General features: G+C 40.8%; 1 protein-coding gene across 9 annotated transcripts in view; it reads right to left on the bottom strand.

Annotated features, from left to right (window-relative positions):
* anks1ab (ankyrin repeat and sterile alpha motif domain containing 1Ab) overlaps positions 1–16,376 on the bottom strand; it is a 40,991-nt gene extending 24,615 nt beyond the window's left edge. For 8 of the 9 annotated variants that reach the window (XR_004213629.1, XM_031871682.1, XM_031871685.1 and 5 more), the window contains exons 1-2: positions 15,517–15,951; positions 4,056–4,128 (exon numbers count right to left, since the gene is read on the bottom strand). Coding sequence is in view for 8 of the 9 variants with exons in the window: in XM_031871682.1 (XP_031727542.1) it covers positions 4,056–4,128; positions 15,517–15,780 (337 nt within the window). In the remaining variant the exon portion in view is untranslated. Of the gene's footprint in view, positions 1–4,055; positions 4,129–15,516; positions 15,952–16,317 lie in introns of those variants that run through there. The other variant, XM_031871681.1, reaches the window with a different exon arrangement.
* Positions 16,377–17,001: the final 625 nt, after the last annotated feature.

Here is a 17,001-nt window from a genome sequence, read left to right as displayed (position 1 = left end):
CCCCCCCCCCCCCCCCCCCCCCCCACTGCACTGATGATAATTGCGGAGGCACCCTGATCTTGCCAGTGCAGAAATGATACCACCATCAGAGGCAAAGAGCAAGCACAGAAAGCCTCAAAAATCACAGTCCGTCTCTGCCAAGAATGACTAGAATGTAAAGGGATGACGAAGACCCGATCCGGCCAAGTTCTTAAGGCTAACATGGGATAATGAAACAAAGAGCCTCATCAAGCCCCTTCTTAATAGCAGACAGCTTAATTCATTTACATCTTACTTTGATGATAGGACAAGGGGGGGGGGGGGCATTGATTTAAGTCAGCAGAAGTCTCGTATGCACTTGTACAGGAGAACAGAAGACGAGAAGAGACACACTTTCAAGTCCTGTCTCTTCTTCATCTCACCCAGTCATACACCAGGAGGCACATTCCATTATGTACTTCCAGATGCTCACTTCATATTGCACATTTTTTAGAGCATAACAGAGGCTTCTTATGGGGACAAGCCTGGATAAACAAGTGAGATAATATATATCTAAGATAGATTTGGGGTAAGGTTTTACACAGGAAGTTGTAGACTTTAAGCACCCACCTATGCAGGGCTGCTCACTGTGTCCATCACGGGTGTTACAGCTGAAGGCAGAGCGTAATTCCGCAGGCTTTCAAGCTGCGAGCAATCACCTCACACATTCCCAGATGGGTAGTCAGCCAGTCAGTAAGGCAGTCAGGGCAAGGAGAAGCGGTGCCAACTGAGGGAAGCAAAGTGAAGGGCTATTGATTGAGCCTCCTCCGTAATTGACCGCCTGTACCCCTGTTGCTCTGGCGTTAACGATCAGGTAAAAGGCCACGTCAGGTCTCCGTGACCCGTCAGTCATACACGAGGACCAGCGCTCATCATTTGTTATCAGAGAGGAGCTGCTGTCAGATTTGCCCTGAGTGAGGAGAAAGATGATGGAAGGAGGGAACGAGCGAGACAGGGAGAGGGAGAGAATGAGCAGGAGACAGATAAGACACAGAGAAAGACGAGTAGGAGGAGGTGATGAAACATGAGAGCGAGATAAGATGGTAATAAGAAGGATTGAAGCGGACTAATTATGATTCACTACCAGATCCCACAACTCCTCCTTCTTTACTCTTTCCTCCCGAGCCTCATGCCAAAGTCAACTCTTACACCACGAATATCCAGACAAAGACTGTTAAAAATACCTGCCACCCCATCCAATTACTTCCATTAATTTGGGACAGCAACACCTCCCACGGTAGTCGGACCTAATTACTGACTGACAGAGTATCCAATGCTCCTCCGCTGTCTTATCCTCTGTTAAACAGACCAAGCTGTCAAATCTATATCCAAGTGGGTTTGTGTACCGTTTGAGCCCTGCTACTTCTAGACGTGGCTCCAAGGAGCACACAGAAAGCCTTATTTACAGAGGTAGAGGTAGAGGTTGTGCCTAGATAAAGCTGTGACTCTTTATCAGAGCAGGAGAAAAGCACTAGCTCCTTGTCAACACACCCAAGCAGTGGAGAAAATGAGCCGCAAAGCTGAATTAATTCAGGGAAACTGAAGGCGGACTCTTCCTTTGAATGTCTGAGCGTGCCTGTACACAAACCGAGCCGATGCCTCCTGTGCGCTGTTAGCCGAGCTCTCTCTCTCTCCGCTCCCTCTCTCTTTTTAAGCTCATTTACTCAGTGCTCTGTTAGCACAGAATCGAGGCACCCGTGATGGACACACAACACAAACAACCTCATCCTGGTGTGTGCAGAATGGCACAAAAATCGCAGGGCCGGTTTACAAAAACACAGCCACAAAAATCAGACGTTCCGAATTCATGCTTCTGGAAGATGAATTGGCCGTCCTTGGCTCTTGATACGAGAGGGAGAGCACACTAGGAAAAGGTGTATGGAAAGAGAATACAATGAAACAGGGATGAGGTTTTCCACAGTTCTGTCACAATAAAAAGATAAAGGTGGAATGTAGAGGGACAATTTAGGTTTCCATCTTTGTGTAATCTCCCTTATCTCCTCCTTCCCCCTCCTCTCCCTCCCTCTCCTGGCGATGACGCTGAAGGGTACCTGTTTGTTCTCTTTCGTTACATTGTGAAGAAAAGAGATTTGCCCTTTTTGCTAAGCGACACGCACAAAAACAGCAACAAAAGGATCTTCGCAACCTCCAGAACTATACTTGTGCACGATCTCTGATTAAAACTGCATCTGCAACTGCATGACTCAGCTGAATCTGGGACACTTTCTGCATGCTGTTCTTCAAACAAGGCCTATAAATAGCACACACCTATATGTGTAGAAGAACAAAAAAACAAACAACATATTTCCTCTTATGTAATGTACAATAACCTCAGGCCTTAATTGTTAGGATAGCAATTAATCTAACAATGCTCGGGTGTGCTGGAAGTAAAATCATAAATGAACACTGCAATAGAAACCAGCTTTGCTTTAGGATTGCTTTGCTAATATGCATCTCCTCTTGGTTATTCTTACTGCAATTATTCTTTTAGAGTTACAGTTATTTTAATGTTTATTTGATTATGATTAGCTGTTTATTCATTTGCCTCCCTTCTCGTTGCACATGTATTTCAGTAATCTAACTTGTTTAAATTATCTACACTTTCCTTTTTCTTTTTTTTTATCATGTAAGGCACACTGAGCTGCATTTTGTTTCTGAAAGGTGCTTGATAGTTATTAACTCTGCCAAAGAGGTAATGTTTTCGGTTCGGTTTGTTTGTCTGTCTGTCAGCAGGATTACGGAGAAATTACTGGCCCCATTTTTATGAAAATTGGTTGAAGAGTGAAGCATGGGCAAAAGAATAACCCATTAAAGGTTGGAGCGGATCCGAATCACGGGATGGATACACAAATTGTATTTCACTTTTGTGAAAATGCGAGCGCCCCTCTAATTTTAAATTCATTCAAACACATTAAAAATAAGAGAGTTGATTAAAGGAGTAGAAGTACTTGGCATTTTGTAGACTCAGCATTTAGTTTAATTGGTTGAGCAGGTCAAACTATTACTTTCCTTTTATGAATAATTGTAGAGTGTTGCCATTTTAATGGCTTGCTTTGTAATGGGCTGACAGGAAGAAGTGATGTAAGATGTAATATAATTACCACACACTGACACGAGTAGGGTTAAATGGTGGCGCGGCAGTAAAATCCTTAATTCTCCTAATACAAATGTCATTTCTTCTCTACTTTTCTGCCTCCTTGCTTTGAATCCTTTTATCACCACCACATATTTTACCGTTTCCGTCTTTCACCTTGCAGTGGTCAGCAGATTGTTAATCCGTGAAACATAAGGCGCATAACGAATGGAAATTAGCTTAATAAACCTGACTTCTAAAAGGCAGTCCTGTGCATACCCAGAGGAGCTGTTACACAATACTGTATGATGAAAGCACCTTATGGCAGAGACTCTGATAGAGGTAGGTTTACACTGTATCAACTCAGGAGGGTTATCTAAACAAACTGAGCTGATGCCAGCTGGCTTCTCCCGCTGAACCGCCCGAAGGACACTTGATGAAGCATACTGTCAATTCAAGCCCTATTGAGATATACAGTAACTCCAGAAAAGAAAAAATATGGGAATTTTGAATCAGATTTCCCTCAAAGTGGAAACCTTGTGTCTAACAAATAACAACAATGTGCCAAACAAGTGTCTCCTTGAATCTCTGTGACTTATAAGGACAAATAAAAACCTCCCCTCCTTCCTCTCTGAAGCTGTGTTTGAATACTGAATAGCAGCTCGTAGAAAGCTGTTCACAAATCAGTTAAAGGGTGTGAGAAGTTTGGTTGCTGCTGACATAATTCCCGCCCAATAAACTCTACAGAGCTATCATAAATGCAGCAACAAGAGCAATTAAGAGCTTTATAAATGATTAATGAATACGACTCACTTAATCCCCAGACCCAGTCGGCACTTTGCGTTAACCAACCAAGAAATTACACACCACATAGTCATATCTCTGGAAGAAAAATATAACTCAAGTCAGCATGAATGAAAAAAGGTCTATCCCCGTGAAAAGATAAAAGGTGGTGAGGCGTTACCTGAGCTCGGGGCGGGCTGTTTCTTTTTGGATGTTTCAATGCCTGCTCCAATCAAGTTCATGATCTTCTCAATCTGTTGAAGAGAACAAGCATGAAACATCGGGGAAATGTCAATTACGAATCGTCCATCAGCCAAACCAATTAGAAAGCAGGAACACTGAAGGACTGGCACTGGGTGAGGCATGAGGACAAACTGCTGCTGCTGGGAGTACTGGAGTGGAGGCGGGCAGTTTTGCAATGATGAATTACAAGCAACAGTCCAACGTCAATGACCAACCCACAACTCAGCAGAAGCACAGCGAGGTGAGGAGGTGAATTACAATCGGGAAGCTTTTGAAACTCCAAACTATTGAGGCCTGTTAGGCCGTGTTTAGCCGAGTCCGTACAGCGCACAAACTAACCCTCCGGAGATTCAGATCTGTTGCTGGCTGTTTCTTTTTGAGTATTTGATTGCCCTCTCAGACCTGTATTATTTAAGCTTCACAGAAGCAAGGCAACAGCTTACTGCAAGGTTAAGTGAGCACAATGCTGCATGCAGGAGATTACAGAGCAACTCAGAGAAGAGTTGTTTAGGGGCTTAGAGACAAAAATGTTTATTTAAGTAGTCTCAGGCTTTCCAGGAGAGCCAAAATACATTTCCAGGTTGTTTGCTGTTGTTTATTTGCTGGATAACTGAACAAGTAACTCAAGTTCCAGCAAAGTGCTTTCGGAACTAGATGCAGTGGGTTATAAAAACTGGTCAGGAAATATAAGTAGGACAACAAATGAGCTTTAGTTTTTTCTTCATCCAGAGAAAATCTAACTACCTGCATCTATAAAGCTCGCTAATTAACACTTTACATATGTATCTCATCTGATTAATGCAGACAAAAAACAAACTATTTGTGCTTTTATTGAGGGTTGGGCGGGTTGCCTGTCAAACTCATGGTGATGACAGGAAGTCACACTGTTGAGCCAACAAATTGCCCTGCACACAACCCCCATGTAAAAACCACAAATTGTCATTTTCACTCTTTGTTTTTGTTGTAATGTGATTTAAACAATGTAGCCAGGAGTTGCAAATTCCATTAATGTTTGACATAGCCACTCTTCCTATGCTAATCCTGCCAGCTGCCTCAAATTGAATGAGCAGATAAGCGAGTGGTAGCAATCTTCTCATCTAATTCTCAAACACCAAAGTGAACAAGCAACAGAGCGAGAGCTGAATGAGGTGGGACTACTTAGAACAGGTGTGAGATGAGTTGTTATCCTAATGTCCTGTCACTGTTCCCTCTTATTAAACATTGAAATACAAGGATTGCATTTCACTGATTTCATTAAGCTCAAGTGGAACACACACTTTGAAGTACCCAGTGTCATATTCCTTCCATATAAACATACAAAGTGGTATTCACAAGTCATGATATCCCAACTAAAACAAACACTCTGGGATTTATCAAATGTACTGCATATTTGAATAATAATCACTTGTCGCAGTTTGTCCACAGAAACCACACTACTTGCTGACACTTCATGCTTCAAGGACAACAGGACGATCATGCACAAGTGTGCCATTCACTCCATTCTATAGAGAACACACTTTACATATTATTATCATTTGACTGTTGTAGAAAACAGGATATCTGCAAGAAGTTATTTTGACAATTTTAAACGAGGCAATTAGCATGCTGGAGTCACCTAAAATGTCATGTGCATGCTACTGCAGATCTAAATTTAGAATCACTGGACTAGTCTATTCACAATCGGCAATGAAGATTTTTGTGAGCCTGAAAAGCTGATTCTGCTTTCACTAGTGACACCAGAGACACAGCCAGGCTTATTTGATGTAATATTTAGTGTTTGAAAAAGCCCTATGCACTTCGCTAGTGGCATCAACACTGTGGAAAAGCCTTGATTCATTTGGAAGTCAGGCACGTGGGACGCATGGCATATGCCTCCAGCAATGCAGACCTCACATTACTCTTTGAATTAACCCAGTTACATTCTATATCACACACACACACACACACACACACACACACACACACACACACACACACACACCAGGACTACATTACGTCTGAGCTTAAGTGCATCGTTATTAAAACCAGTCACCAAAATGCTGCCTCTAGGGACGCCTGCATCATCATAGTTTAAGTGCGGAAATATTTCATAACGCACCCTCAGCGTCATCCACCGAATAGCCAGCCGGATGGACGAGGAACGTGTTGAATATATTTATGTTATTCAAAAGAGAAATGTATTGTTAAATATCAGTTCATGAAACAGACTTGCTGTATGAACTTTGGTCAATTGGTCCATTAGTATTTCCATTTCCATCCATCCATTAGCTAAACCCACTTAACCTTGTGTGTTGGGGGGGGGGGGACTGGAGCCAATCCCAGCTGACATTGGGTGAGAGGCGGAGCCGGTTAATCACAGGGACAGACGACCATTCAAACATTCAGACCACATGCAAAAGCCACATGAAGAGGCCAGCCGGCAGGTTGGAATCCGACAACTGCTCCATCAGTGTCTTTAACTACTCAATCCATGTCAGCTTTAAACAGCTAGTACAGATGGCAGGTGAGAATCAGGTTGTAAATTCATTTTTAAAACCATAAGAAATATTACACCGAGAGGTGCCAGCTGACACTGACAGGTGTTTCTATTATATTGTCCACCCCATTTATGTCAACGAGGATAAGCTGAACAACAACAACAACAACAACACCTCTCTGTATGCAGGTCAACAGCACCACAAGCTGCATCCTCCAAAATGAGCGAGTGCGTGTACATGGAACATTGATCTGCACTTCAGTTCATGCACACGCTTCAAAAGTTATCCATTTTTATCACCTTTTCAAGCTCAAGTATAAGTGAAAAGATAAGACAGTAAGGGGAAATCACTGATCTTTTTTTTATTACAATTCATGTCCCTAGCATTTGCCTTATCCTGACTATCTTCTATATAGTATGACTTGTTCTTCTCAAACTCAAAACAGACTAATTTAATTGACTAATTTGTAGAATTACAAGATCTTAAATCTATATAACTGAGCAAAGATAAGATAGATCTTTCTTGGAGTGCACTCCCCACTTCTTAGATAAGAGTGAAGCACCGTTATGCTCTCTGTTTCCAGGATCTGAGACCAACTCTTCTGAGGACTTGATTTAATATGAGTCAGATCAAGCCAGAAAACACAAGACAGACCTGACACAAAATGGTTCATGTGTTTACACCAGTTTCTAATTAATAACCTTCATGTGTCACTGTGTGGAAGAGACTGGGACCATTCTATTATGTGAAGGCATCATCAGGCTTAACATCAATATTGCTTTCCTAACTTTGCAAAACAAAATAGTTATTTATTGAAATAATGGTATCCGATACCAGATCTGCCCATTGACACCGATACCCGATCCAGCTATTTGAGTCAGTATCGGACAAATATCCAATATCGGTAACAATTGGTATTGATATATGCATCTCTAAACATCGAAACCATCAAAGTACAACAGATTGCTTCAACGTATGAAGAGAGCTCCACATTGGCCAGTTGTATCCTGAGTCAGTCAGCCTCAGTGAGTTCCCTACAGGCCTTATTATACCTACATTCATTACGTGCTACACTGCCCCTGCAAAATATGCAGCATATATACATATATGGCAGTGTTCCATGAGAGAAAAGTTGGAGTCCTGAAATACTTATATAAACCACAGAATTGAATATTCTAATGTAACCAAAATAAATTGGAAATGTTCCCAATTATCTAAACTAAATAGTTTTCATACAGCGCTTTTATTCAAAGCACTTTACAAGGCTTTTGCCGCTCATTCACGTTCATCCATTCACACTAACACACTGGCCTGGCAGTCGGGGTTTAGTGTCTTGCCCATAAGGTCACTCCGACATGTAACTACCAACGCTGTGATCAATGGGCAGTCTGCTCTACCTACAGCCCCACCAATTATCAGATTTCGCGAACCAGTCATTTTGGGCAAAAGGGTCATAACTGCACTGAAATGGCCCTGTGCCACAAAAGTGCTCAGATAACAGAAAGAAATATCAAAAAGGAAAACAAACAAAATCAAACTGTACAATAATTATATGCTATAAATATAAGACAACAAATTCCAGCCATCACTATTAACAAAAGTGCCTTACAGTACATTTAGCCTCGATGCCACCTCTTTTATGATTAAATCAGCAAATACAATGAGCCAATTTAGAAACCATACCTGTGTCCCACTTCTACATTAAACTCTGATTCAGTGCACTAATCTTCATATTACACTTCATGCAACCAGAATACAAGAAATTATTTTGTACCAACTGTGAGGCATAAGCTGTCAATCATCACAGTGCGACTGCTGTGAAAACTGCTGCTAATTAAACTTGAAAAAGGAGAAAGCAAACTGTTCACTTCCTTCTTTGTTCTACAGGATGTTCCTGAAGCTGGCTCACCTTCCCCAATTTTTCAAGCTTTGAGCTGCTTCTCGATTTCATGTGTGCATTGCATTGTGGGGCAGTACTGCAGCAATACTCTAAAGTCATGTGTTCCTAATTCAGCAAGTGATCTTTTTTCGCATGCAATTGCCTGTCTTCGCATCTTTCTTGTCTAGTAAACTACATGCTACCAAATAAGATTGGGATTATGTGAAATAATCTTGAACAATGTGCTTTAGCGATAACAAGTACAATATTGTCCACTGAGCCAATGTCTCCCGCACATAAATGATGGCAGTGAGCCCGAAGCAGAGCAGATAATGGAAATGATGGCTGATATAATAAACTCACCAAAAAGGCTGCCTGCCTCACTGGCGCTGGCCTGCAAACAGGATTACCACTCAGTATCATTGTCAATAGAGACAGATGGGCCACTATACCAGACCCAGATCACATAATTCTATCCAGCAGTGCTCATGATTTGATGATTGTTTTCTTTTTATGTATTGGACAGCTTTGAAACCACACAGCATAAATAAAGCTACTAAGAATGATCACAGTAAAGCCATGATGGCATTTACGGTATGCTATAAATGTGGCGAGGCATGGCGACATGAATTTGATAGTTAAAGTTATCATCCTAAGCGTCAAATATTTTAGTCATAGGTTTAGGTCTTTTAGGGAAGATAGCATTTAATTAATGCTTTTCTATTGGTTTCAGTCAGGGACCGGTGGACCAGTTACTTTATTAACCACTACAAGAAAATAAACGTAAGATTCTGACAGTGCTACTCCATCTGAATGATAGAGTATTTTTCCATCCTGCATTCAGCCTGTCAAGTAGTGCTGGGATTGGGACTTAATGTAAGGTAACGTCAGATTATCATCAATTAAATTCCATAGTGTGTATTTTTCCACCTATACAAAATAAGACTTATCAACTGTATATACACGACTGACGGGTGAGATGTATGGCTGATGGCTGCAACTAACAGCTGCTGCTGCTGATTACATTTTGGATTAATTGTTTGACCAATGAAGTGCCATCACAATTTCGGGAAGCCCAAGGTGAAGTCTTTAAATGTCGGACCAACGGTCCAAAACCTAAAGATATTCAATTATTACATGAGAGAAAGAAAAGCAGCAAATCTGCACAAAGCGCAAACTTGGAGTCTTAAATATTTGTCATTTTTGTTTGAAAACTGATTGAAATGATTTAACAATTTCAAAATAGTTAAAAATGATTTTTCTGTCGATCTGAGGATTGATTGATCGACTACTTGTTTCATCTATAATGAAAGCAAAATTGTAAAGTTGAGAAGTTGACAACGTTATTGCATGTATGTCTATACATATTTTACATATAAATATAAACATACACTATACTAAACTATACTATTTTTAATTTCAAAAATGTTTTGGGGGAAGTACTGCTGCCTTATATGCTTTTCTTTGAGACATCACACATGTATGTTTCTGCAACAAAAAACTGCTTAATTAAGTATATAAAAGCCAGCTATAGCTCTTGGTTTTTTGGGGGCAATAAAAGTCATAGAAATGCTGCAAAAGATTGAAATTGGATGTTGTTATGAGCCCTCCAACTAACCTGTCTCCTCCTGCAGGAGCCTGCAGTCAGGAGGGTCGTTATCCTAATTTGGTGGCAGCTGTTCAGGCCTCCACCAAGGCAACAAATATCAGCCAGTTTTCATTGTCTCCCTCTTGCTCTCCTAGAATTGACACCGCACAGGTTTTGGTATGGTTGAACAATTTGCTGCCTGCAACACTTGCACGTACACCGTCCACACTCGTCCAAACATTCCGCTCACTACTGATGCATTTACTCTCCACAACTCATGCTCCTTTGTAAATAGTTATGTTTGATTCGTTTCTAATAAAACATTTAATTGGCACTTTAACTTGACTGGTCTCCTATGTTACTGTTGGGCAATATGTTTCCTCCAAAATGTGATTTTTTTAAAAGCCAAATAGTCACATCTGACAGTAATTTACAAGCAGCTGCTATTGAACCAGGCTGTCAAAACGGCCAGCAGTCAAGCAAGTCAGTCTGAGCTAGTCTGAGTTCAGTTTCAAGCATGTGATCACAACAAAGAAAGCCCGATTGAACCTGTTATTTCACGAAATAACATACAACAATTACTTAAAAGCTATGAAACTGGGGAGCCACCATGTCTTCCCCTTCAAATTTAAATCGTCACATTGCTATTTTAGAACTGTCACGCTTCTGTTGGGTTTTTTTAAGGTGCAAAATGGCTTTAAAACAGGTCTACTGCATGTGTGAAAAAACAGCATTTAACAGCGGGTTGGAGGAAATGTGGTGTCTCATGTGTTACACCCGGTGAGAAATTTTACGGGCAATATGGCAGGTGAAAAAGGACTGCCACACCCCCTCCCACCCACCAACCCCATCACCACTACTCTCATATTCATGTACCACATCTGTCAAACTAGATCTTAAGATGTGTTCACTCTGCCGTGGCTCTCTATATGAATTATAAACCAACTTACATGTACTTCGAAAATATTCCCTCCACATCAACTAGATTTACCAACATGAAGATGTAAGTTAGTTTTATTTCATTTTCGTCGTGGAAGATTCAAATTCATAGATAACTAATGAAAACTAATTTTGGTTTATAAGAGCTATGCTATATCTGTTTTCACACTATCAAAATTATTATATTACAAAAGCTGTGTAAACCATATACATTCAAAAAGATTGTAATAAACCAAAGGTGACATTTCAATAAATATGGGTGTTTTTTATTAGGGGTATTAGGGGTTCCCAATCTGCTTGTGGTATGTAGGACTACAGCCATTAGTAAGTGTTGCAGCAGGTACATAAACACACACACACTGTGTGCACTTTAAGAGCTTGCATGTGTAATGACCTGAGGAATACCGCTGGGAAATTTAGAGTACGCACACGAATGAAGCCACTGAAGCATCTGTAACATGTGGTTGTGTTAACCTTTGCCTTTTGAGTATTGAACAGACAGTGGTGAAGACATCAATCACCTTAATCATGTATGCCATTTCTATTATTAGTAATGTAACGGTCACTGAAATGCAAGATTATTATCTAACGACGTTTGTGTTATTTGTGGTATTAATTTTAACAGAAAAGGAGTCCACATTAAAATATATGAACATATAAAAACAGTGAAAGTAGTGGGGATATACCATACATTCAGGGATACATTTTGTTGGTCAGTGGTGCACGTTTCCAATGTCTGTGGATAACTTGCCAAATGTCAACACAAAGATGTTAAATTGTTCCATGGCAGCTACAAGGCAGTTTACCAAGATAATTCATTACATTACATGCTAAATGACCGGTATTGAAACTGCCCTTTTTTAAAATTGAAGACAAAACTGGATTAATCTATCAGATATGTGCTGTTGTAATATAAGGTAGTAGCAGCAGTAACAGTTTGAGGGGAAGTACATTATTAATGTCTACAAGATGTAGCTAGGTAGCTATTGTGCACTTTTAAGGTCTTGCCTTTCAGCCAAATCATTCACTCGTTATCCAATTTGAGTCAGATGTATGGTGTGTCTTGCCCTAGACACGCAATGTTGCACTGATGTACCCTTTGAAAGTTCAACTAGTCAAACATGAGTAACATTAATCATACAGCTAAGGGGACGAGTGCCATGCAGAAGTAAAGGTATTGTACGAGAGCAAGATGGCAATTTTCCTTCTAACAATGTCTCTTCATTCAGTAGCTGTTGAGTATTAGTTGACAAGGCACAGTGTTTGCAGGGTGAATTATTATTATTAATAAGCTCATAATTATTAATAATGAGCGTGTCCTGTATTATTCATGAATCTTTTTCTTTTTTAACTCTAACGAACATTTTAGAATTGTTTTTGCTGAACGATGAATATTGATGATACAATTTATGGACATTTTAATTTTAAGACCTCAAAAGTGAGGATTAACTCACAACCTTTTCCTGGACATTAATCAAGCTGAGTTAGCTAACAGGTTATATACTCCACCTCCAATAGTCTTGCCTAGTTATTCTCGCTTCTATACACATAGCGTTAATATTACTTTAAAAGGCATTTTGACCGGTTTTGTCAAGTGAAAGGTTGGCCTTAGCTTTAATGTTAAGCAGGTTTAACGGTAACGCTAGCTAGCTAACTGAAGTTACAACAATTTACATGAAGTTGACACTTAAATAATGGCTGTGTGAGACAAAACTTTCACTGAACAGGAAAGACATGCAACATTAAAATTGAAAACTTCACTTCCAGTTGAAAATGTCTGGCGTTAACCCAACGGTTAAACTTGTGTCCCGGGAGTTGAGGACATCACCTGTAACATTTTATGAGTTATCAAATGCCATCTTTGTCATCACTGACGCTAAACAACCTTGGGTTCCATACCCATGGCTGTTCTCAAGCTTAACAGCTTAACTAAACTGATGTAATGTGGCTAAAAAATTTGCTGATTTACTCAGTTACAGTCTCTCTTCCGCTCCACCCTGCTGCCCATATTTGGATTTTGCCGACTCAGACGATAAAGATGGCGGCTAACGGTAATGCTAATTTCTTTTTAATTCTTATGTATCTATTGCTTCCATTTGATTTTTGATTATACGATTCATTGATTTTTATGTCTGTTTTATTTGTCTCCTTCATGTAAATTTAGTGAAAACTATATATCAATGTATGAAAAAAAAGTGTTTTAAAGGAAACTCTCATGGTATTGAAAATTATTTTGTTTTTATTTTTGTTTGTTACATCACCTTAAAAAATACCACAGCCTCACTACTTTCCTAAAATCAATTACTCACTTTAAGTAGCCTAATTATAACTTATTTCAAAATATATTTTTTACCAATAGGCTATGCGATCTGATCTCTTTGTTCAGATAAAAGTTTAAATAGAATACCAAGTACTTTCGCTAATAGGACAAGAAATGGAAAAAATGGTCAGCAGTTACACAAGCTGCCAGACATAATACAATTCAAAATGTATATATACCACTGAAAATGCCAATGGGGTTTAAAGGTTACGCTTTATCTCATAACTTCCTTTTTTATGATAACAACATCTGAAAACCAGCATTCGTATTCAGTTGGTTTGCTTTCTGTGTGCGCATGCACTGACATATGTGTGTGTTTGTATAGCTGATCTAAAGCCCAGCCGCCGTCTGAGCCTCGTGTGTCTCTTTAATGTTTTACGCTGGTTGATCGCTTGATGGTGGTTGACGAAATATACTCACAAGAGTCCATTTTTGCCACAAACACACACACACACACACACACGCACTCACGCATATCCCCCAACCCAAACAAATCCCTTGAAATCTGGAAGAGAAACAGACACTCAAGAGCAGCTGCAAAACAGGATGCCCTTGAGAACAGGACACCCCACCCAACATGGCCTGAATAAACAGTTTTGTCAGAGGGCAGAGGGGCGGAGCATTGAGCAGGCTCTGGACAGGGAGGGATGACAAAGAGAGGGATACACAAGGCCAAGTAAAAGTTCAAGATGTCTAAATGCTCTGAGCTGAGGTGACACCCAACTGTGACATGCTCACGACATACTGTAAAAGCTAGACCCCCTTTTCTGTGACAATAACTGCAGCAGGGCTGTCTTCAAGACCACTGAAGTTGAGTCTGGACAGTTTCAATTCAAGTCCAAATGAAGACAAGATCAAGTTCATATTTTGTGTATGTGTTGTGCATCTATCCATGCATCATCAGCACCTGCTTTGTGTTTGATTGCTGTTAGATCACTTGTTTTTCTATTGCAGGAAACAACATAATCTTTGTGCATAACTGTTCACATCAAAAATGAGGATGCGAGATCGTTACATGGCAAAGACACACTATGAGAAATAAGCATTACTAGCAGCATGTGAGGAAGAATTTTGCATTTTCTTGAGGGAACTGACGGTAGAGCAGCCCCTTCAGTCTGCTTTAAGAGCAACTACAGCGCTTGGCAAGAGAAGCCTTTTTATGAAATCGGCAGATAAGAACGCATAAAGTCAAAGTAGATGAAGGTGAACTGCTCCTAAACAGACTTTTTACTGTTACTTCGACAAGTTGCTATTAAACATATCTGTTATGACAAAATATTGCAGTATTCTAAGAATTTAACCTAATATTCTGAATAACATCTTACATTTTTTTATCGTTGCGATGGGGATTAAACACTCAGCAGAAAGTGTCAGAAATATTCTAGTCTTTTTTTTTGGATTACATAATTTTGCCTTTGAGCTGTGCACTATGATAATATCCTGTATTATCAGACATCAGCTATTGTCCCCTAAAGGTTTTGACTATTTAAGTGCGTCTGGATGTTTTGGTAAGATATTAATATTCTTCAGGGTCTCTGCAGTGCTTCAGGGTACTGCATTGATGCTCCGAAATGCTCAAAAATCACAAGTTAAGGTTTTTGGGGAGGGAGGGGGAATTGCTCACAGTGGGCTGAAAGTAGATGGCGTAAGACGGAGCAAAAGGAGCCAGAGGAGTGCAGGAGGAGACAGTGGAAGCGTGGGTCAGCCCCTGAGACATGTACTGAGCGGATGTGGAATGACAGCACAAGCCCAATTAGTCTTAGATGCCAGGGCTGCTACAGGGAGGTCGGTGCAAGTGATCAAGCCATTCATGCATTCAAGCACTCACCCACAGGCACTCTACGCCAACGGCCTGGGTAAAGTTACTACAGTATATCACTGCTTCGGCTGGACTCTTGATCACTCTCATAATGCTGCCTCTGCTCCCCTTCCTTCCTTCCTTCCTTCCTTCCTTCCTCTCTCTTGAAATATGCTGCTTCCCATTTCTTTTTCTTTTTTTCCCTCACTAATCCTCAACTGCATCTTTCATCGGCCTCTCTTTTTTTTTTCCTCACACGTTCACTCTCGCAAACACGCTGCCTCTTAAGGACACACACTCTACTTGAAAGCCTGTCCATGCCTTAACGCCGACAGTGCCACTCCCTCTGTCATCTACACCCTCCCACTTGTTTCCCATCCCCAGAGCTGGAGTATTACCTCATCCCACTCAGAGGCAAAGGAAGGCATGCGCTCCATGGACGGCTGCCCAGAGCTGCAGTTAGACACGGACCCACTGCGGCCAGCCAGACCTCCATCCTCCTCTCCGAGTGGTGACGCCAACAAGTCAGAGTCCGACTTGGACAAGCTTCGAATCAGCCCCAGGTCTGCGGGTCTGACTTTGACCGCTGCCCTGTCCTTGATGTCAGCTTGTGGATTTTGGATCACCTTGGTGGGGTTGGCATCCTGTGTGCACTCCGCCATTGTTTTGGAGCTGCCAAGTGCAGCTCAGGTTCCTCACTTTCCTGCAGTAATATGACTTGTTTCGTGGGTCCAAAGAGTGATCCAGGATCTCTGAAGTACTGAAAGATACAGATTAATGAAGTATAACTTGAGGAACTTGCCTCCAACTCACACAAAGTGCTCCTCTTTTGAGGGAAGGAAAGCATGGAAGTGAAAGATTTGTTGTGCACAGAAACAATCATCAAGGCCCAACCCACTAGTTGTATCCTGTTGCCCTCCCCTTAGTGGCCGGCTGCCCCAAAGGGTCCCCCTCCTTTATGCTCTCAACTGTGACTTTTTCTGATTCACTTTCCCACATTCACATTGTCTGTTATAACTTATCAGGCTGGGTATCTCTACAGTCATGTGGTAATATAATTGAATATCAAGAGAATATTCTCAGACCAATCTGAAATAGGAGAGTAGCATCATAAAGCCTAATGGCTGATGGTTCAAAACTTTACCATCAGCTGACCATAGAATTAAAAAAATAAACTCCTCATTTTAGCATCCTCTTACCTGCTGACTTGTGTAGCCCTGGTGCTTTCCCTCCTCTGTGGTTTTTGCGTCTGTCCTGTTCTGAGGTTGTTGCCAGACTCTCCAGGAGGACCGGCTATGTCCCATACTGAGGATCAGGGGACGGGAGGATCCCAAAGCCCGGCCTTATTCAAACTGACAGCTGGGGTAATCAGGTTACTGACGCACTGGGTGGCTGCTCCATTTTAAAGGAGGGAGAGTCGGGTATTCCTCTTCTTCTTCTGTGTGTGTGTGTGTGTGTGTGTGTTTGTCTGCAGGAAGCTGAGGTTACTGAGTTGAGCTTAGTTTTGTTATTGTAGGCCAGACATGACTTTTTCTGAACCAGCATGGATATAAACCGCCACACATGATACAGCTGGCAAATAACTTTTAACTAGTTTTAATACTGCTGTGAAGTTCAATATAGAATAACACATCATACTTTATCAGTTAAATATATTTTGCATAAATAATCTGAATCTGCGACGTAACTAAAGCTTTAAAAATGAATCTAGTGCAATAAAAAGTATAGAGTGGAGAAAGTAAAGTAAAAAGTACCTCAAAATTTAAGTACAGTACTTGAGTAAATGTACTTTGTTACCTGTCTCCACATCCATCTACAACACTTCTTGGCCTAACTCCGTAAGTGTCAATGACCTGAAGTGCAGCAGAAGATTTAGGTTGACG

This window comes from Anarrhichthys ocellatus, unplaced genomic scaffold (genome assembly GCF_004355925.1).
Source record: "Anarrhichthys ocellatus isolate YVR2014 unplaced genomic scaffold, GSC_Weel_1.0 scaffold60, whole genome shotgun sequence".
NCBI classification, from domain to species: Eukaryota; Metazoa; Chordata; class Actinopteri; order Perciformes; family Anarhichadidae; genus Anarrhichthys; species Anarrhichthys ocellatus.
The sequence above is the reverse complement of the archived record's forward strand: the minus strand, read 5'-3'. Positions and strand labels throughout refer to the sequence as shown.